Raw genomic sequence first — 23,083 nt, 5'->3', positions numbered from 1 at the left:
GGAATGGGGAAAGGGAGATGGAAATAATATAAATTAGAATGCCATAAACCACACTATTCCTACTGAAATCCCAACTGTTTATCCCAAGTAAATATTTCTTGGATTGTTGCAAGACTTTGGTTAATTTTTAGCATTCTGAAAAAGTGTTTTTTTTTCTGATTTTTCCTATTTTCTCACTGCTTTTATGGAGAAACAAATTTTCAATAGTCTTTACTTTGTTGAAAGTTCTCACCTTTTCTCTTTACCCTCTCTTTTATTTCTCTAGTATTCAGGTAATAGAAATGTTAGACAAACTTACACAGTGATATAGAACAGAATATTTCCACAAGTAGATCATGAATATATTCTGTTTCTTCTACTTTCCTCTTCATGGATCTTCTTTTTTCTTTTTAACTGTGCCCCTCTGCTAAAATGATAAGAATCTCAGAATATTCTTTTTTACTATCTATTGTCTGGCACATTCAGGGATACTGGACCTCATTATGCCAATATTTAATATTGTTAATCAAAGTTCAGAGATCCCAGATGCCCTGGATACTCATTTCAGGTATCTGGCAAAGAGGAGGCTCAGCAGATCTGAGTTGGCTCAATGGAAGGCAACACTGGTGTCAGAGACTGAGTTCTGAGGCTCTCTTTTGTTTTTGAGGCCACTTCCTTACCAGGAAACTCTGTTGCCACAAAGTCACTTAGATATTTTCTGCCTCTTTTTCCTAAAAAGTATTCAGAACATTATGAGTTGAGTTGTGGTATATCCACCTAAAGGCCTTATGCTTGACCTAAGCACACCATTCAGGGAACTGTGTAATTTAGACATTTCTAAACTTGCTTGGGTCTATGCTTCATTTGCATAATGTCAATTGTAAGAACTAAATATCAATAAAGGAAAGGAAGCATTTGTAAAGAAGTTGTTTATCACTGGGTGTGGTGGCACCTGTAACCTCAGAGACTTGGGAGGCTGATACATGAAGATGGCACATCTGAAGCCAGCCTAGGCAACTCAGTGAGACACTAACTCAAAATAAAAAATAATTCAAAGGGCTGGGAGTGTAGCTCAATGGCAAGGCACCCCTGGGTTCATTCCTTAGTGCTACAGAAACAAAAAAAAAATTGTTTATGTCTTCCGAATTCACCTTAAGAAATTCAAGAAGCATATTTCTCAAACATCTAATAGTCACATTTTAAGCAGAGAAAATTTAAATATATAATTTTTGTGTGAATTTTCATGACTTTAAACATGAAGACTCAAATGAAAGACAAACCTTCTTGTTAACCCTATCTATTTCAAACTTGTGGGATTGTCACTCTAGTAAAACTGTCACAGGGGAGGATAAAAGCTATAACACATTCCATGAATAAGGCACTTGAAAAAGTACTGAGCTCAGAAATACTAAAGTAGCCTATGTAGGTCAGCTGTCCATTGGATTGATGCTCTGCAGTAAACAGATCATGGCAACTCAGAAGTCCTAATGTTTGGTTTTTATGTTTCACTCTTATTTTTTATAGGTCTCTCATTTAACATGCTGTAGCTAATATTTTAACAAATTGAATCCACTTCTCCTTTCTTACTTGATATTCACATGCTCAGGAATTATGTAGTGTGCCTTCAGTCTAGGGGAGATGTTTGGGGTGACCACAGCACACCCATAGACACATGATGTGGCTACTTGAAACCACTATCAGGATAGAATTGCAACTATGCAAAAATGATCAGCATTTTTGCCAACTGGCACATATTCTCTCCGGTACCATTCCACACCTGACAATGAGTCCATGGTCAAAAACAGTTGCATCTAGCTGGACACAGTGGCTCATGCCTGTAATCCCAGTGGCCCAGGAGGTTGAGGCAGGAGGATTTCAAGCTAAAGGTCAAATTCAGCAACTTAGTGAGACCCTGTTTCAAAATGAAAAGTAAAAATGGCAGGGGATGTGCTCAGTGGTTAAGTGCCCCTGGGTGATTCAGTTTGCAAGTACTTAAAAAAAAAGTTATATCTCTTCTGCCATAGTAGTTAAGCAATAAATACAGCATACATCACCTCTGTGTTTTTTATGAAAAGATAAATCTTTGTGATATAAGGGAACTGGTATTCATCAAGAGCCTTCTATGTGCCACGTACTCATTAACATATTATTGTATCTTCAAAACAGCCCTGTGAAATGGTTTTGTTTTTTCCTCCTGTTTTGCAATAATACATTTATCTGTCATCTCACATTTAGGAAGTGTTGACCAAAATTAAAATAAAACACAAAAACCAAAACAGATTTGTTTGGCTGTGAAACCAAGTAGCTTTCACTATATGATGTCAAGTGGTAGATGCCAACCACTTGCAGCTGTGATGTTTAACACCCACCTGAGATATATAGGACACTTTTCCAAAGTGACACCACTCCTGGGGGTGATAAACCTAATCCTTCTAATCAAACTTGAGGAAACAAAAAGATAGAAAATGTGTTTGTTGTTTACTGTGTCTTAATTTCTGATAAGATAGAAACCTTGAAATGAGAGAAATGAGAGTGTGGTGAAGTGTTCTCAGACAAGCAAGTTCATACACAGGGCATGATAAACTTCCAGAACTCCTGCAACTTAGAGCATCTCCCTTGCCTGCCACAGTGTAAGGACTTATGGGTTGGTTCTGCTTGCTAATTACGTTCTCTCTCAACTCCTTTAAAGGATAAAAAGACTTGTGCCATTGCCTTCAAAGATACTGAGGCCAGTAGGAGATTATTAATGTCCCAGTCCTGGGGTCCTAGCTTTGAGCCCCACTGGTATTGACTAAAGTTCCTTAATCTCCTAATTAAAAGAAGGCTTCAAAACCGTTGAACAGCTGGAGGCTTCAGGAAGGCCTCCAGGGATAGACAGATTTACCTAAAGAGAAAAAAGAATGAAGTTTTTGTTTGTGAACCAAAGTTGAGACTGACCTCTAGTCAATGAAACAAAATAAATACTACCATGTATAACCTGTGGATAGAAAATAAATTTTTGTTTACAAAGGAAGGAGGAGGAGGAGGAGGAGGAGGGGGAGGAGGAGGAGGAGGAGGAGGAGGAGGAGGAGGAGGAGGAGGAGGAGGAGGAGGAGGAGAAATAACTGTCCCAAATAGTTTTTGAGTTGCTGACTCTGGAACCTATACCTACTGAATAATAACTCAAGATGCCAGAAGAATGAATGACAATCATTCTTTGACATTAAGAAACTAAATTGTGTGTATGTTGAAACTTGTGCTCCCATTCTAATGGTCACAGTCTTCCTTAATGATCGTCACAACATTAAGGAGAGTGTGTTAGTTCATTCTTGAAAATGTTAAATTTCAGGTACCTCAGGATACCTAGGAAGTGTCCACAAAATATTTGGATAGATATACAAGGGGCACTTAGGATCCAAGGTGCTGATGTTACAGATGTGGGAGTGGTCGCATAAACATACATTTTGGGGTATAAGATCTAGAAGATGTAGAACCACACAATATATTGTCTGTTTTCTTTACTATGGCCTTATTGTCACTTCCACCATGTATCCTCAGTGTTAGCTCTACTCTTCACTACTCCAATATAGAGAACCCAACACTTATACAGCTTTTCTCATGCTGCATTGTATTTTATCTCCTTTTGTCTGCAGTGTATTTTATCTCCTTTCTGTTACAGGTGAATTCTGACTTATCTTTCAAAGAGGGGCTAAGGCCAACTTCTTTTGTGAAGTGGTTCCCCAAATACCATTCCCAACCTAAACAGAATTGACCCTTTTTTATCTGTTCTAAAGTCCTTCACATCCTTTCATTAGGGCATTCTAGGTCTGGTCCTACAGCTTCTGCCCTCTTTCTGCCATCTTTCCTGCCCCCATACCCTTTTCCTTCCCTCCCTCTCCTTTGCCCAAAGTTCCCCCATTTCCCCCATGCCCTCCCCCCATTATGGATCAACATCCACTTATTTATTTATTTATTTATTTTAGTTGTAGTTGGACACAATACCTTCATTTTATTTATTATTTTTATGTGGTGCTGAAGATGAAATTCATTTGTAGTATAGTTTTTTTTTATAGAGGGCACAATATCTTTATTTTGTTTTTATTTATTTTTATGTGGTGCTGAGGATTGAATGCTCTACTGCTGAGCCACAACCCCAGCCCTTGTAGTATAATTTTAAGTTCTGGTATTGTGATGCCTCCTGCTTTACTCTTCTTGCTAAAGATTTCTTTGGCTATTCTGGGTCTTTTATTTTTCCAAATGAATTTCATGATTTCTTTTTCTATTTCTATAAGGAATGAAATTGGGAGTTTAATTGGAATCGCATTGAATCTGTATAGCGCTTTTGGGTAGTATGGCTATTTTGACAATGTTAATTTTGCCTATCCAAGAACATGGGAGAGCTTTCCATCTTCTAAAGTCTTCTTCAGTTTCTTTCCTTAGTGTTCTGTAGTTTGCATTGTGGAGGTCTTTTGCCTCTTTTGTTAAGTTGGCTCCCAGGTATTTTTTTTTTTTTGAAGCTATTGTGAATGGGGTAGTTTCCTAATTTTTCTCTGAGGATTCATTGCTGATATACAGAAATGCATTTGATTTATGGGTATTGATTTTATATCCTGCTACTTTGGTGAATTCATTTATTAATTCTAGAAGTTTTCTGGTGACGTTTTTTTGGATCCTCTAGGTATAGAATCATGTCTTCAGCAAATAATGATAGTTTAGTTCTTCTTTTCCTATTCATATCCTTTTAATTTCTTTTATTTGTCTAATTTCTCTGGTTAGAGTTTCAAGAACTATGTTGAATAGAAGTGGTGAAAGAGGGCATCCCTGTCTGGTTCCAGTTTTTAGAGGGAATGCTTCCAATTTTTTCCCATTTAGAATGATGTTGGCTCTGGGTTTAGTATTGATAGCTTTTACAATGTTGAGGTATGTTCCTACTATTCCTAGTTTTTCTAGTGTTTTGAACATGAAAGGGTACTTATTTTGTCAAATGCTCTCTCTGCATCAATTGATATAATCACATGATTCTATGGTCTATTGATGTGGTAAATTATATATTTATTGATTTCCTTATGTTGACCCAACCTTGCATGCCTGGAATAAACCCCGCTTGATCATGGTGCACTCTTTTTTAAATACATTTTTGTATGTGATTTGCCAGATTTTTTACTGATAATTTTTGCATCAATGCTCATCAGGGATATTGGTCTTAAATTTTCTTTTCTTGATGTGTCTCTGCTTGGTTTTGGGGTCAGGATGATAATAGCTTCATCAACCAACCCTACCAGCCAAGAAAAGTCCAGGATCAGATTCACATCTGAGTTCTACAAGACCTACAAAGAAGAATTAATATCAATACTCCAAATTATTCCATGAAATAGAAAAGGAGGGAACCCTTCCAAACTCATTTTAGAAATTTGTTGGTGTCTTTGAGGTTTTCTGTTTTACCAGAGTATAAATTTTCAAAATAGTTTCTAATTGCCTTCAGTATTTCAATAGTATCTGTTATGATATTCCTTTTTCATCAAGAATTTTAGTAATTTGAGGTTTTTTTTGTCTTCTTCTTTTCATTAAGGTAGCTAAAGTTTGTCAATTTTATTTATTTTTTCAAAGAACCAGCTTTTTGTTTTGTCAATTTTTTGAATTGTTTCTTTTGTTTCAATTTCATTGATTTCTACCCTGATTTTAATTATTTCCTATCTTCTACTGCTTTTGGTGTTGCTTTGTTCCTCTTTTTCTAGGACTTTGAGCAATAATGTCAGGTCACTTATTTGTTAACTTTTTCTTTTTTTAATGAATGAACTCTATGCAATGAACTTTCCTCTTAGCACTGCCTTCATAGTGTCCCATAGATTTTGATAAGTTGTATCAGAGTTCTCATTTACCTCTAAGAATTTTCTAATCTCCTCTTTGATGTCTTCTGTTATCCATGTATTATTCAATAGCACATTGTTTAGTCTCCAGGTGTTGGAATAGCTCCTATTTTTTTAATTTTATCATTGATTTCTAATTTCATTCCATTATGGTCAGATAGAATGCAGGGTAGTATCTCTATTTTTTTGTATTTGCTAAGACTTGCTTTGTGACAAAACATATTATCTATTTGGAGAAGGATCCATGTGTTGCTGAGAAGAAAGTGTATTCGATTTTTGATGAATGCAATATTCTATATGTATATATATATATATCTGTTAAGTCTAATTGATTGTATTGTTGAGTTCTATAATTTCTTTGTTCAGTTTTTGTTTGAAAGATCTATCCAGTGGTGACAGAGGTGTATTCACCCAGTATTATTGTGCTGTGGTCTATTTGATTCTTGTAGTTGAGAAGGGTTCTTTTGATATACAGAGCTGCCCCATTGTTTGGGGCATAGATATGTGTGTCTTGTTGATGTATGAATCCCTAAGCAGTAGGAAATGTCCTTCTTTATCCCTTTTCAGTAGCTTTGGTTTGAAGTTCACTTTATCAGATATGAAGATGGAAATCCCTGCTTGTTTACATGGTTCATGAGAGCGATATGTTTTTTTCCCACCTTTCACCTTCAGTCTATGAATGTCTTTTCCTGTGAGATGAGTCTCTTGAAGGCAGCATATTGCTAGGTCCTTTTTAAAAAATCCTTTCTGTCAATGTATGTCTTTTAATTCATGAGTTTAGGCCATTTACATTCAGGGCTATTATTGAAATATGATTTGTATTTCCCAGTCATTTGGTTTATTTTTGGTTTTTAACTTGACTTAGTTTCTCCTTTGATGGGCCTTGCCTTTAGTGTAGTTCTTCCCTTTGCTGAATTTCATTGTTGTTTTTCATTTCCTCCTCCTGGAATATGTTGCTGAGAATGCTTTGTAGCATAGGTTTTCTCATGGTAAATTCTTCTAATTTTTGTTTATCATGAAAGGGTTTTATTTCATCATCAAATCTGAAGCTTAATTTTGCTGGATATAAGATTCTTGGTTGGCATTCATTTTCTTTAAGAGCTCGGTATATATTTTTCCAGGATTTCCTGGTTTTGAAGTTCTAGGTTGAAAATCTGCTGAGATATGAATTGGTCTCCCCCTGTATGTGATCTGAGTCTTCTCTCTTGTGTTTTTTAAGATTCTATCCTTATTCTGTATGCTATGTATTTTCATTATAATGTGCCTTTGTGTCAATCTCTTGTAATTTTGTACATTTAGTATCCTATAAGCCTCTTGTATTTGATTTTCCAATTCATTCTTTATGTTTGGAAAATTTCCTGATATTATTTCGTTGAAGAGATTGTGCATTCCTTTGGTTTGAATCTCTGTGCCTTCCTCTATCCTAGTAAATCTTAGATTTGCTCTTTTGATGTTATCCCACAATTCTTGGATGTTCTGTTCATGGTTTCTTACTATCTTCACTGTGTGGTCAACAATATTTTCAATATTGTATATTTTTGTCTTCATTATCTAATGTTCTGTTTTCCAAGTGATCTAGTTTGTTGGTGATGCTTTCTATTGAGTTTTTATTTCATTTTATCGTTTTATTCATTTCAAGGATTTCTGAATTTTTTTTCAGAATCTGTATCACTTTCTTGAAGTAATCTTTTGCTACCTGTATTTGCTCCCTTATTTCTTTATTGTTGTGATCAATGGTTGCCTATATTTGCTCTCTTATCTCTTAATTGGAGTGATCAGTTTTTGCCTGTGTTTGCTTACTTAGGTCATTCTTTAATTCATAGATCATTTTAATTATGTACATTCTGAACTTCTTTTCGGACATTTCATCAACTGCATTGTCCATGGATTCTATTATTGCAGTATCTTGGTTTGCTTGGAGCACTTTTCTCCCTTGTTTTTTCATGTTTTCTATGTGTTTTCCTTTCTTGCACTGTGGGTCTGAGGCATTACAGTTTCTACCCTGTAATCTTATAGTGTCCCTCCAGTTTACCTGCACCTCACTTTGGTTTTGAGCTTCTAGACCCCGGCTGGTGTCCCACAATAAATCCTACTTCAACTAAAGACAGTGGTGGCAATAGCAGAGATAACTCAAGATAGCAGTTGTGGTGTCCCAAGATGGATGCAACCACTTTCAGAGATGGGGCTGAAAGGGTGGGCTGCCTGTTTGGAGATGCAGCTGCCTCCAGGCCCCATCTGTTGTCCCAAGGTGGAGGCTACTGCATGTGGAGGGATATGGCAATGGCTGCAGTGTCCCAAGATGGGGTAGGCCTGGGCTCTGATGTGGATCTACTGGTAGGCACGGGTGGTCCTAGTCCTGGGGCTGGGCTCAGGTGTGGGTCTACCAGTCAGTAGGGTGGTCCTGGGCTAGAGCCTGGGTCTTGGCTCCCACGCAGGTTGGCAGGGTGGTCCTGGGCCTGGGCCTGGGCTCCCAAGAGGGTCAGAGGAGCCGTCCTGGACCGGGACCTGGGCCTTGGCTCCCACGCGAGCCAGTGGGGTGGTCCTCACTAATCTATAGTTGGAAATGTTGAAGTCACTTGTCCTTGGGTATTTTATTTTGTCTTCTTTTGTTTTGCTTGTATTGATTTCCCTCCAACACAGCTCTGTGACTTGTCAGCCTTGAGGTTTATGTCTATTTCCTTGGACTCACTTCAGGGCAGTCACATTGCAGGCATATGTGTTTTCTGTAATAGGGCAATTCTCTTTTATCCCCACACTCCACAGTCATAATATTTGAGCTCATGAAGATCTCTTTAAAGTCAGTTTGAGTCTCACATTTGGAAGCAAGACATCTCTGAGGAAGGATGATCTAAACTGCAGCCCTTTATATGAAACTCACTTAAATACCTCCATCTTCCTCTGCCCTTGATCTTTGTAAAATAACAAAATGTAAGATTTCTTTACAGTTACTTTGTTAGTTTAAAACAAATCCTTGAGCTTAGAGAAGTCTGTTTTTTTAATTATTTATTTTAGAGTTTTTTTTAAAAAGCTGTGAAGTAGTGAATTTTTTCCTCTCAAGGATGTTTCACTAAAGTTTAGATGTCAATGATATTTCTTTCACTTTCTAAGACTCTTTTTTCAATGATTTTTTTTGTATTTTTTCGTTCAAGTCAGATTTTTAAAAAGAATATTCCCACTACATGGGTCAAAATTGTGTTATGACTATTACACATGAATAAATGAATGATTTGTTTAAAAAACAGGAAAACTTTAGGAACGTTTGAATGTTTTCTCAAGTGGACTTTGGTTTAAAACTAATGTGTTAAGAATTCAAAGGCATTTTCCCTCTCTTTTCTGTGCACTGGTGTGAAGTAAATGTCTTGGCAACACACATGTGCACCCACCAGCACTCACACCAGAAATTCATGAGGCAATTGATAAGGGTCTTCTTGCTGGAAGGAGTTTATGCATGGGTTCTTGGCACAAGGGGACATATCTGTAGTCCAGGTCAGCCCAGCCTAATCACTACTTGTACAGAGAGTGGTGTGGGCAGGAGGTAAAGAAGCCAAGTAATGAGGAAACTTGTGACAGTGTGGACAAGCAATATGATCTTAGGATCCAGGAACCAAAATGCTACAAAGAAATTGGGGGAGGATGTTCTTCTCTTGCTCATGAACCTTTGGCCCTCTTGAAGCCCAGGGTCAGCCTCCTTTGAGTGTTTTTCAAGCAGTGGGCTTTGATGAGGGGAGGGCCCTTGAATGAAAGAATGTCTCCCCAGGAACTGAGGGTATGAGGAGGATTTATTCAGAAATGTCTACATTCATACATCTGCATGCATGGAAAATAGAAACCATTAGAGTTGACATAAACTTATTTGAATCCTCAAGCTCTGGAGACCCCAGTATTAATCCAGCTAAAGATGTATTTCCAAACTATGGTGACATTCCTTATTTTCATTGGGCCCAATATAAAAATCTTAATATTGGCCTTTGCTATTTCTGGTCAGATTCTTTTGAGCTCCTGATATGATTCATGCAATTCTGGATATTAAAGTGAGCTCCCAAATTCCTATTTAAAGAAAGATCTACTGGGCCGGAGAAGTAGCTCAATGATACAACTCTTAATTAGGATGCAGGAGGCCATGGGGTTTAATCCCCCAGCAGAATACACACACACACACACACACACACACACACACACACACGGATCTATTGGAAATGAACAATATGACTGGTGGGAACAGTGTCTAAAATAAAAGGTATCATCCTACCTTCATCTGACTCAGATCCCTGAGAGGATCATTAGCAAGCAGGACTATGTGGTTTGCTTGTATGCTCTGAACAAGGAAGGCATGCTACAGGAAGAGCAGCTGAAAAGACTAGAGATAGGTTGGGATGGAACAACCTTAAGTGGAAGACCATGGGGAATGTGTTGATTATTGCCATATTTCAAGAGCTACTAGAGAGATCTATGCTCTTCGGCTACAAACCATGGGGCTGGGAACAAAGGATGATGATTATTATAAAGAAAATTGAGCTGCCACATAATGCAATGGAATATTTTGTAAGCAGTGAGTTTCCTGGCACAGAAGGTATTGAATTTGAGGTTACATGTCCATTTGTCAGATGTGTTGAAGATTGAAGCAGGCTATTGACAGCCATTCAAGCATCTCTTGAGAATTAGAGAAAGGTATCCCCTTTAGATGGACATAAACATGCATAGCTGGATTACATTTCAGTCCCTACCCATTCCTATTATAGGGGATTCCTGCACAGGGCAGAATCTGAGCAACTATTTGTGGCTGAGTCCATGATCCTAACCATGTCCTGTTCCAACAGCAATCAATTAAAGGAAGAAAAACACAGTAAATTAGAGGGTCCTCATAAATCAGAGAGAGTTGACCTGTATGATCTTTATGTAATAACTAACTGCTTAAGCCAGGGTGTCCTTCAAAAATCAGAAAATGTTTGGGCTCTCTCCTTTGTGATTAAATTTATAAGACAAAATGTGCCAAGGAATTCTGTCACATGCAGAATTGCTGTAAAAATGCTTATTATGATCTACATACTAGTCTAAATATTTGGCATAAATTATTACCTTAGTCTGCACAATAACTAGGTAGTAATAGTATACCCATTTTACAATGAAGTATGAATAACTGCCTGAGATCACTTTGCTGAAGAGTGGCCAAAGGGGCATTTGGATGAGGCTTGTCGGACTCCAAAAGAAACTCAGGTTCTGAATTATAACACAAAATTACCTTTAAAAAAGATAAGAAGCAAGGTTTTGAAAGCTGTAATTCAGTGTCATGATTCTGTGTTACAGTAGAACATTAAGATTTGAAAGACTGAACTTGTGCAAAAGCCAAATATTGCTTTTCTTTCTCTTTCTTTCTTTTCTTTCTCTTTCTTTCTTTCTTTCTTTCTTTCTTTCTTTCTTTCTTTCTTTCTTTCTTTCTTTCTATCATCTATTTAGTGGTACTGGGGATTGAACCCAGGGCCTTGCACATGTTAGGCAAGCACTCTACCAGAGCTACATCCCCAGTCTAAGCATATATACTTTAAACAAATTTTGAAAACATACTTGCTATATGGTCTGAATATCTGTTTCCCTCAAAATTTGTATATTGAAACCTAGTTCTCAATAGGAGCATATTTGGAGGTGGGACCTATGGGAGGTAATTATATCACATAGGTGAGTCCTCATGAATGGGATTATAAAAAAGGATCCAGAGAGATCCCACACTCCTTCCACCATGTGAGGATACAGGAAGAAGACACCACATACTCAAACTGCCAATGCTTTAGACTTAGTCTTCTGAGGCTCCATAAGTGTGAGAAACAAATGTTTGTCATTTATAAGCCATCCTGGTTTATGGTATTTTGTTATAAATGCCCAAATTGACTAAGACAATGATGTAAATATCAAGAGTGACAAATCAACTTCCCAGTCACTCTGAACATCCTGTCACCCTAAACCTTAATTTATGTACCTGTGCCACATTAAACTGGACAAATGCAGAGGTGATTTCAGATAATCCATTTGCATTGCTGCAGCTATAGGTCAGTCCAAGACTTACCTCCTGTCTGAAGGTTTAGCTAGATTTCGGTGCCTGAAGTCCTTTCTCCCTCCCTGGACTTCTTCAGCATTCATAATTGGTTCAGTTGACTTGGCAACTTGGCAACACAGCCATGTGACAAATTTTTCATTGGGAATTTAAATTTTTTGTTGTTCACATGTCAGTGTGTTTATTTCTCATCTCCTCAACTGATAGCAAGTTCTGTAAGGGTATAGACCACAGCTTATACTTTCTAGAAACAGCCCAAAGGTGCTTTGCCCAGTTGACCTTCTACACTGGTCAAGAATTTTAGAATGATTTCAGTGCAGCATGCAGCCAGAATGAACCAGACTCTAATGTGCTTAGATTTCACATGAGTCTTTGAGGAACCCCTGCTCCCACCAAGTATTTTTGCCATGTTATCTTCCTTGGGATTCTGTAAGTAGGGGTCTAATGTTCTTAATGATCTAATGTAGTGATTTTTTTCTCCTTCTTCCTTTGACTGAAGCTCAGACTTATGTGTTTATCAACTTCGGCATCTTCCTGAAACCCTCCTTGATGCTGACGGCACCTTTATTTGATTTTTAGGGAGGCCCTTGGCCCATAGTGGATAATGATAAATTTATGTTTTCTCTTTCTCCCTTCCCTCTTTACTGCTGCCTTTGGTTTCTCTCTTCCCCTACATCTAGATTTCCCCACAAAATCTCTCCAGAGCAATCTCATCCATTTTATCTTACCTCTCCATCAGTGTTTGCGATCCTGAAAACTGATTTGGTTCTGATTTTTTAGTCATGAACATGTCTCAGACTTGCAGAATATCTATCATCTCTCCCCATCTTCCCACTCCTCAGAACAACTCCCTCTGCTAACAGGCCCTCAGGAGGAAAATGTGAGCCACCACTGCCTGTCCATCAAGCCCTGCAGAATCTTCTGCATTACCTCTTGCATTGCCAGCATCACCATCTCCCACCTTTGTGACTTCCTAGTCTACCAGGACATCTTCCCACTCTCAGTCTCTCTTAGCACCCTCTCTCACTCCTTGTTCCTGGATTAGACTTCCTAAAATTACACCTCAAACCCCATCATTTCCCTGCTTGATAAGGTCTCATCACCTCAGTAAGTCTCCACCCTTAAGCCTTAACCCTCTTTTCCAATCTACCTCCCCACCATGTGAGTATTCATTTTGCTAAGAACACACCATTGAACTCTGATGAATTTGTCTTTAACTCTTAGTATTTCCTCCTCACCACTCCAATCTCTCTTGCTAAACTCTTACCCATCCTGAAAGACCCAGCTTAGAAGATTTTGTTGCTGCTTGGTAAAACCAGTTCCTTCTTTGGTCCCCATTCCTTCTACTCTATCATGTCTCAGTCTCCTCCCTCGACCTCCTACTCAGACTCCTCCCAGATCCCATTGCAGCTGTTCTTCCCACCCTCCACAGCACACACTGTGTCAGCACTTTCCAAACTGCTTAATTATAGAGTGGTTTTTTTGGGGGGGGGTACCAAGGTCTGAATGCAGTAGTGCTTAACCACTGTGAAACATCCTCAGTCCTTTTTATTTTATTTTTTTATTTTGAGACAGGGTCTCACTAAATTGTTTAAGGCATCACTAAGTTGCTGAGGCTGGCTTTAAACTTGCAATCCTCCCGCCTCAGCCTCTCAAGTTGCTGGAATTAAAAAGCTCGCACCACCGCACCCAGCAATTATAGAGAACTTGAAAAATTGTAGCATACAATATAGTATAGACAGTACAGAATGAACTGACCAGCCAATAATCCCTGAAAAAAATGTCAGAATTCAATCCACACCCTTTTGTAAACTTAGAAGTTACTACATTAAGTCAATATCCTCATTTCAGGTACATAATCATGTTTCTGTATTTTGCTTTCATTGAAGCATAATCTAAAATTTCATTTCTTACAACTATAAAGTAGCAAGGAGAAGGCTGGAGTTGTGGCTCAGTAGTAGAGAGCTCGCCTAGCATGTGTGAGGCTCTGGGGTTGATCCGCAGCACTACATAAAAATAAATAAATAAAATAAAAATACTGTGTCCAACTAAAAAATAAATATTTTTTAAAGTAGCAAGGAGAAAATAGAATATGGATTTTTTTGTTGTTGTCTTTGTTTTAGGAAATAAAGTTTTATCTTTTGAAGTACTCAGTCTTTATACTTCTTTATACTTTTTGAGAACTAAAAGACTCAGCTTTTCATTAACATTTCCATTGTTCAGTTGGTGATCCATAGAGAGTAAGTTTATATACCCTTAATGTTTAATATGCAGTAAGGGATGAATAACATCACAAATATATTCTAAACTTATCAGACACGGACCAGCAATCTCTACAGATGAGATATGCTAATGATAGTAAATAATGTCTACGCTTCCACATATTCATACATTTGGTGACCTTTCCATGCCACTTTCTCAGCATTCTCAGTATGGCCTAAATTCCACACGGGAACATTATGGCATCGTAACTATTACTATGAACAGTATTTGGTATTTTATTACATATAATACAGTTTAGACTAAAAAAGTCAATAGTATAATTATTTTTTTTGCTGTAGTACACTCATGAACACCACAGAATGTAGTTTGGAAAACTCAGATTCCTGTGTTCATTCACATGATTTCAATTGACATTTCTCAAACCACAAATCAAACATTACCCATGGAAATTTTCCTTTAAAATGCTCAATTTTGCACCAGTGCTCAATATGTACCTGTAGAAGAAAGATGGAAAGGAGGGAAAGAGTGAGCAATCTTACCAATTCTCACATCATATATATAAATTAAATGTCTGCCATGAAAATGATACAGGGGAAAGTTTACAAAATCATTTAGCATAAAATTCCTTGTTCAATTTAAGTATGGGTATAATTTAAATTATTTATATTAGCAGCCGGTACATTAAAACAGACTTTTTAAAAATATTTTTTTGTTGTACATGGGCACAATACCTTTATTTAATTTATTTATTTTCATGTGGTGCTGAGAATCAAACCCAGTGCCTCACACGCGCTAGGCAAGCACTCTACCATTGTGCTACAACCCCAGCCCCTAAAACAGACTTTTTTAATATTTATTTTTTAGTTGTAGTTGGACACAATACCTTTATTTTATTTATTTATTGCTACATGGTGCTAAGGATAGAATATAGGGCCTCGCACGTGCTAAGCAAGTGCTCTACCGCTGAGCCACAACCCCAGGCCCCTATAACAGACTTTTAAGTGAGATTTCGTAAGAGGAACATGTACTCCAAGACTATAATAATTACTCAGATACTTAGTAGAGTCACTGGAATAATTACTAAGATTATATAATCTAGATTTGTTCTTTGCTACTTTTAAAATTTTGCAAGTTTTTAATTCATTTCCTGATTTCCCCCCATTCTTGGATTTCACTTTTCTTGGTCGCAAAGCATCCAGTCTCTTCAGTTAAGGCGGGCAGGCTGCAGAGTTCAGCGCAATGGTGTTCTATTGTCAGTTTTTTAGTACCTGATTATCAGCTTTATATCTGCCTATTTGGAGGTCTAAATATAACCTGGAGTTACTCTCTGCATCATAGTGAATCTATGGTTTCTACTCAGGGATTTGACATTATAAAAATAATAGATAAGGTTTTTTGAAGTGGCTACTGATAATTAATTTATAATTATTCTGTGACTAATGTCATCATACTTTCTTAATGAGTACAGATAATCCTGTTACTTGTATAGTTTTGTTGGGTTCACTTTCAAATAAACTTACATTTTTCTCCTTGTTGCCTGTGTTGGTACTCTGGCAGTTTCAAAGAAAGCATGGAGAAGTCATCATACTCCGACTGGCTAATAAACAACAGTATTGCTGAACTGGTTGCTTCAACAGGCCTTCCTGTGAACATCAGCGATGCCTACCAGGATCCTCGCTTTGATGCTGAGGTAAGAGGCGTTCTCTGGTTGCCATCGTTAGGTTCCATGGTTATAATGTTGACAGTTTGCTGGTTGAAGCAAAACTGGGAATCTTATAGATCCATAATACCCACTGAATTTATTGGCAATTCTTTTGCATCTTTTCTCTGTAGTCTGAGCTTTAATATGCTAACTGTTTGACTAAGAGAAAACTTACTTTTTCTACCCTCATTGGTGGCAAAATGACTATCCTCAGTCTGATGCTCTTTTATGATTAGATGTACTTTATATTGAGCTATGAAATATTTAATAATAAAATGTGCATATAACATAGTTATTTCCCAGCAGATGCTGGAGTAACTACCATATTTTTCAAAATTGCTCCCAAGAAACAGTAAATTGGTTAATGTTATTGTTTAGTGTTAATTATATAGGTGCATTTTGCTGATATGCAGAATATATTAAAACAGTTTACATTCTAAGATAATACAGAGCATCATACAGATAAATTCATACCAGCTTATAAAAGCTCTGTGTGGATATGTGTGTGTCTAAGCATAAATATATATACTATGTAGAGAAAATAAATATGTATAAAGTTTCCCATTCTAGATTGCCAGGCTGAGCTCTGAAGAGTAGCAGGAGTATCTTGGTGGCCAAGAATAAGAGGAATATGTGTTGTAAGCAAAGCTGAACAAGCACAGGGAATTGGGGAACTGTTTTTTTTTTTTTTAACAAGGTTGAGGAGCCACAATTGATGAGGATGGAGAGGGAAGCAGGTCCACATCACCAAAAAGCTTTGAAAGCTATGCTAATAGGTTGAATATTCACAGTGGGAACTAATATTTTTGTTTTAAATGCAGGAGATGCCTGAGTTGTATTTCAGAATGATCACACTTCCTACACAAGACAGGGTAGATTAATAACAATAACAACTGAACTTTTGATCTTTGCAATGCCAAAAAGGAGGAGTCATCATCCCTGTTTTACAGAAATTGAGAGCTTGTCCATGGCTCTGGAGACAGACAAGGAATCAGCCTTATTATCTGACTCTATAGACTGTCCTCTTCACCTGGCCTTGTGCTGACTCAACTGTCTCTGGCAGGGACACAATGATGTCAGGAAGGCTGAGATCTAAGTCTAATCTATAACTTGAGTCAGGTCACCTTTGCAGATCTGTGCAGGGAAATTTTAAATTCCTTTACCACTTCTCTGTGGCTGTCTGGAACTCTCTTCCCCCAGAGGAGAGTTTTTCTGTATATTTTCTATTCCTTCTTTGAGAGAGAGAGAGAGAGAATTTAATATTTTATTTTTTTTAGTTTTCAGCAGACACATCTTTGTTTGTATGTGGTGCTGAGGATCGAACCCAGGCCCCACGCATGCCAGGCACGCGCGCTACCGCTTGAGCCACATCCCCAGCCCTTCTATTCCTTCTTGAGCATCAGGCTTAGAAGCACCTACCTTGGAGCATGAACTCACAGTCTAGGTTCGGCTCTTTCTAGTATGCCCACTCAGTTGTCCTAACACTGACTACCCTCTAGCTTTCTTCAGTTCTAAGTCAGCAAGACTGAACTTTGAGTTACCTTTCTAGGGAAAGTGACAGTCCAAAGAATCTTTAGTTCTCCTCTTGAAAAGACGAACACCACCCCCGAATTCTGATATAGCATGGTGAAAATGATCTACAGATGTCAGTAGTATAAACTTTAGCATTGCAATTGAGGTAAAACTGATTTTATGAAGTTTTGTCTTTTGCTATGTTTCTCTCTTCCTTGATATTAGAGAATAATGAAAAGATTTCTATATTTACGGTCTTAGGAAGAAATACTCCCAGTATTCTATTATTACCATCAGTAATAACAGACAAACCAAAAGACTTTCCTATGCAGAAAAATCATTAATTGACAATCCATTATTGCAAAGTCAATGTAGTTGATTAGATGTCAGGGAACAATAGTCATTTCCCACCCCAAATCATACCATTAAATTTGAGTGAGTTCCTATTATTCTGCTCTTAGCTTTGGACAAAGAGATTCAAATTAAAATTCTGGGGGCTGGGGATGTGGCTCAGGCGGTAGCGCGCTCGCCTGGCATGCGTGCGGCCCGGGTTCGATCCTCAGCACCACATACAAACAAAGATGTTGTGTCCGCTGAGAACTAAAAAATAAATATTAAAATTCTCTCTCTCTCTCCTCTCTCACTCTCTCTTTTAAAAAATAGAATAAAAATTTAAAAAAATAAAATAAAATTCTGAGGAAGACAAAAAATCAAATTGCACTATTTTTTATTGGTCCATAAGATATTTGTGATGGTATAACAGAACGTAATGCAGTGTATATCTGTGTACCTACCACCCAGTTTAAGAAAAATCAAAAGATTATTACTTTTGAATATTTGTGTTGATCTTCCCTAATCCCATATCCTTTATTCCCCCACAGAGATAACCTGTATCCTGAATCTGAATTTATCATTCCCTTGCTTTTCTATATAGTTCCACTGCACATGTTTGAATCCCTGCCAAATATGTTGTTGTATTTTACATAAAAATGACTAATAGGATATGTATCCTTCTGTGGCTTACTTTTTGTTTTCACCAAAATTATGTTTCTGAGTTGTGTAAATTTATAACCCTTCATTTATTTTAATTGCTGCAAGATATTCCAATGAATGAATAAGCATCATTTTGTTTATGCACCAGGGCATTAATGGATGTTTGGACTCTGCACTTTACTGTTACATGCATAACTGCCAGGGACATTCCTGAACACATGCTCAAGTACAAGAGATTTTATAGAGTCGATTCCTAAAAGAATGATATACTGGATCAGAAGCCATAAACATCTTTGCCTTCACCAGAGAATGAAAAATTCTTATTTAATCATTGCTCTGTTTTTCTTATGAAAAACATCATATTTAGCAAGCACAATACCTTAGACTACTTCTTGCTAATGGAATATAATCAGCTTGAATATACCAAATCCTTGTGTCTCCAGACAGACTCTTACCATATCCCTTCTGGATTAGTGACACAGCCATTTTGCATTTTCTTCCACATGCATAGCCATTCCAGTAAAGTAGCTTGTCCTGTTGGTCTATGAAAAGAACAACCTGGACTCCCAAGCAGAAGGCAACAGTTATTTCTGTGGGGTTAGGCATAAAATTTTCATACCATGATTTGGTAGTGAGAAGCAATGCTATCTGAAGACAGTCAGCTGCTAGGCTGAGCAGTGACTATTTTTCATGAACTTACTCATCACTTACCTATGATAAAATAAAGCATGAATTTAGAGCCTCATTATTTCCTGGTTCTCCACCCAGATGTTTCCAATCAACCTCAGAACTAATACTGGATTAAAATGCAAATTTGAAAATGCATCATATTGTGGTTTTTACATGTTCTCTTTGCATGGTATTGAAATTCAAAGTCACATTGTTTCCCTTCTCATGCTGAGAGAAAAAGAAAAGTGATCAATTTAGATGAAGATGACAGAGAATGGGCATGGGGGGGGGATGCTGTGTTCCATTTAAATACAGATATTTGGTAGATATATCCTATAAAAGTGTGTGTGTGTGTGTGTGTGTGTGTGTGTGTGTGTGTGTGATAATCACGCAAAAGCAAGGAAACTTGTTTTTCAGCTTAGGTTTCCTCACTCCTCAAGTACAGCGGCTGGTATCAACTGCTATGTTAATAATGAATGAAACAAACTCCAGAGTGAGCCACAGAGCTCTCCCAAGAGGCTAGGAGGCTCAAACCTTCTCTCTACAAAGCCTGATGTAAGATAGTGTAGATCAGAAGACAAAGACAACCATTTCACATAATATTTTTTATTAATGAATACATATTTCCTTAAGATAAAAAAAAAACATGAAAAAATGAAATCACTTCATCCTTTTACCTCACCATGAAAAGTTTTTTTGTTTTTTTGTTTTTTTTGCAGAATTATCTTAGAGATGTTTAGAATTATTTTTTCTTCCTTCAAGTGTTTGAGTCCTCTTTTGACATGGGTGAAGATAGTACATGGGTCTGTATTTTTTCCCAGGAATCATAACTGAATGTGGATAGTCTTTAACTTGCAATGCTTCGATTTATGATTTTTCAATTGTACAGTGGGATAAAAGCATATCCATACGACCATCCTGCTTTTCACTTTCAGTACAATATTCAAAAAAGTACATGAGATATTCAACACTTTATTATTGACTGGGCTTTGTGTTAGATTTCTTCCAACTGTAGGCTAATGTAATGAGCATGTTTAAGGTGGGCTAGACTAAGCTATGATGTTTGGAAGGTTAGGTATGTTAGATGCACTTTTGACATGTTATTTTCAATTTATAATGGGTTGATCAGAATGTTAAAGCATTGTAAGTTGAAGAGCATCTGTGTTTATTTATCAGTGGTAGAAAATCAAGAAACAATTTAAAAATTTAGGATTAATTGTTAATTATTATCTCCACAGGAAAAAAGCTTACCTTTTTGTTTTCTGCACTGACTTCCCAGAATGGTTTGAGAATAACTAATATGAATTTGAAAGAGATAGTACAGGGAATCCTTTTTAATGTATTTCCTATTTTTTCCTACAGTTTTTCTCAGTCTACATCTGAATAATGAATTTAAATGCAATTATCCTGAGCACTAGTGTCTCTCAATGTTTCTTAATGTCTCAGTGGCTAATTCCAGCAACTTGAATTCTCTTTACTGAGCATGAAGGACCCCAGTCCATCAGAAAATGTAGCAACTTGGGATAGAATGCTTCAAAAATGGATTGGTCCTATTCTGAGATTTTGTACTATAGATGTATCAACTTCTAGTTAATGGAAATAGTAGGGGGTTATTTCATTTTCTGGTGAGGAAATAGATAATTGGAGAGCTGAAATGGTTTTCCCAAGGCCACACAGCTTCCTTGAGACTATGGACCTTCTAGTTTTTAATTTAACGCTCTTTCTCTGAGTGGTCTCTCAGAGGGACCATCACCTGCCTGGTAATAGTGACTTATGGCCAAAAGGTCTACTGTACTCCTTAGTTGAGTCATCTTGGGCATACTACTTATTATAAGATGTAAAGTCCTGTATGAATATTTTGTAAATCAAAATCAGGTCATCCCCTACAGAAGCCAGTAGACCTGTGTCTTCACAAGAGTGGCCAGGCATCCAAGGATTTGGTCACCTAGGCACAATTGGCATGATCAAATTTCAGGAGCTGGCTGCACTTCCTAGATTCAAGAAGCCTGGAAAACATCACAACATGTAACAAAAACCATTTACATTGGATTTCAGTATAGCCCTATGTTACATTTCAGACTTCCCTATCAGTTAAGGCAATAAATTAACTCCCAAATCTTTGTGGCTTTATACAACAAAAGCTTAGTTTTTGTTCATGCTAAACCCAAACCAGTGTTTCTACTCAGTGTTGGTACATTAGGGAGGTGCTCCCTTTTTTATGAATGAAGTTATTCAGCAGTAATCTTAGCTGAATGTGTATAGTCCCTAACTTACCAGCTTCAGTTTATGATTTTTCAATTGTACTCATGAATGACTCACCTAGTCAACTATCTTGTGGATGCTTCCAGTCATTAAATGCTGGTGCTGGACACAGTACATCCACTTGTGTGCATTTGAAAGTTTCTTCTCCAATTTGGAATAGCATGGAAACCTTGCTATTTGAGGGATTCGTGACACTAGTGACAGTTTTCTGTTAAGAAGATAATTTACTCTATCACACTTTGGTTGATCTGTACAGTTAAAGTATGTAGGTAAACTAAATTTCTAATTTTGGCATTGTTCTTATCTTGTAATAATCTCTGAAAAGTCCTAAGAAACTCTGCCCAAAGAAATGCAACAAGAGAATGATTCTTGTTTTGAAATCAGCTTTGTAGCTGTTGGTCTTCCTTTTGATAGAGGTTATGAAGGGATGTCTTTAATGTGATGTAAACCTCATTGCAGGTGCTTTCAGGCACCTGCTGAGAGGGCTATGGGGCAAGTAATCATAGTTGTCCACCTGCTGGGTATTCTCTTTGTGACTGTCTTAAATATTTAATAGAGCTTTCTCCTTGTGGAGAACAGAGCCGCCTTAGCAGGAGAGCCACAGCCATTACTTGGATTACTGCCTTCTGCGTGCCTATTTGAGTTGTCTCCCAGGAGTACTGCTTGCTGGGCTTGGAAGCATGCATGGGTTTTAAGGCCCAACTCCTTAGTTTATGGGTGGAAAATTATGACCAAATGGTTATATAAGACAGTCTGGGAGCCTGAACTAAGGTTCTGAGCTTTAAATCCTACCATCTTAAGAAAATCACTGATGTTTGTTTTGTTACAAGACTCTATGATCCTTGAAAGGAATTTAAAACAAAAGAGACCTACCAACATAACTGCTTTTACTCATAGTGGCACAAGAACTGCTTTTATTCATGGTGGCACAAGAAACACTCATATTCCTGAGTAATCATGTAGTGGGTTTTGGTGTGTTATCATTCTGTTGGAAGAGGTATCCATCTTTATTTCTGAAGATGTTGACAGGAATACTATGCATATGAAATTTCTAATGGCACATAAGAAACCTCCACAAACTCAACAGCTAAGACAACTCCCACTTATTATCTTGCAGTTACTGTAGGTCAGAAATCTGGGCATGGAATAGCTGGGTTCTCTGCTCAGGGTCTCCCAAGGCCAAAACTCAAGGTATTGACAAGATGGGTTCTCATTTGGAACTTAGTGTTTTGTTGGTGATGATGGTGGGGAGGGGGTTTTGTGTATGTGCATTTTGCCTATTTGTTGTTGTGTTCTTTCAGGTGTTTAAAAGAACTGAGTTCCTGGTAGTTGTAGCCTGAGGTTCCCATTTTCATACTGACTGTTGGTCAGGGATCTTTCTCAGCTCCCATAGATTGCCCTCAGGTCCTAGCATGTGCCCTCTCATAACATGGAAGCTCACTTCTTCAAAGTCAATGGGAGAATATTACTCCAGGTGGCTGTAACTGAAACTTACAGAATGTCAAGAGTGACTTACATAAAGTCAGTAGAGATTATACGCCACTTTTGTCATACAACATAACCTAACCAGGGAGGTGACTGCCCTATCATATTCACAGCCCTGTCTACATACAAGGGGAGGGATTAAACAAGATGTGTGCAAAGCTGAAATAGAGGGGTTGGGGGCAGCCTGGGATCTTAGGGGTTGTCTTAGAATTCTGCCTATCAGGGGAGATCCAACATGGCGGCGGGCGCGGAGAGATCAAGTCTCTGACCTCTTCAGCTGCGCGGGAATAGGGAGTCATAAACTGTCCAAATGCTGTTTGCTCAGGATCACTAGGTAATGCTGAGCTGACATGGATCTGGGGCGAA

The 23,083-nt window shown here is 37.7% G+C and overlaps 1 protein-coding gene across 2 annotated transcripts in view; it reads left to right on the top strand.

Annotated features, from left to right (window-relative positions):
• Pde11a (phosphodiesterase 11A) overlaps positions 1–23,083 on the top strand; it is a 371,997-nt gene that overhangs the window by 171,102 nt on the left and 177,812 nt on the right. For both annotated transcript variants that reach the window (XM_026392015.2, XM_026392016.2), the window contains one exon: positions 15,652–15,784. In XM_026392015.2, coding sequence (XP_026247800.1) covers positions 15,652–15,784 — 133 coding nt within the window. The remainder of the gene's footprint in view (positions 1–15,651; positions 15,785–23,083) is intronic.

Source organism: Urocitellus parryii, chromosome 1 (assembly GCF_045843805.1).
Source record: "Urocitellus parryii isolate mUroPar1 chromosome 1, mUroPar1.hap1, whole genome shotgun sequence".
Lineage (NCBI taxonomy): Eukaryota > Metazoa > Chordata > Mammalia > Rodentia > Sciuridae > Urocitellus > Urocitellus parryii.
Note: the sequence above shows the minus strand (reverse complement) of the source record. Positions and strands in the feature narration are given on the sequence as shown.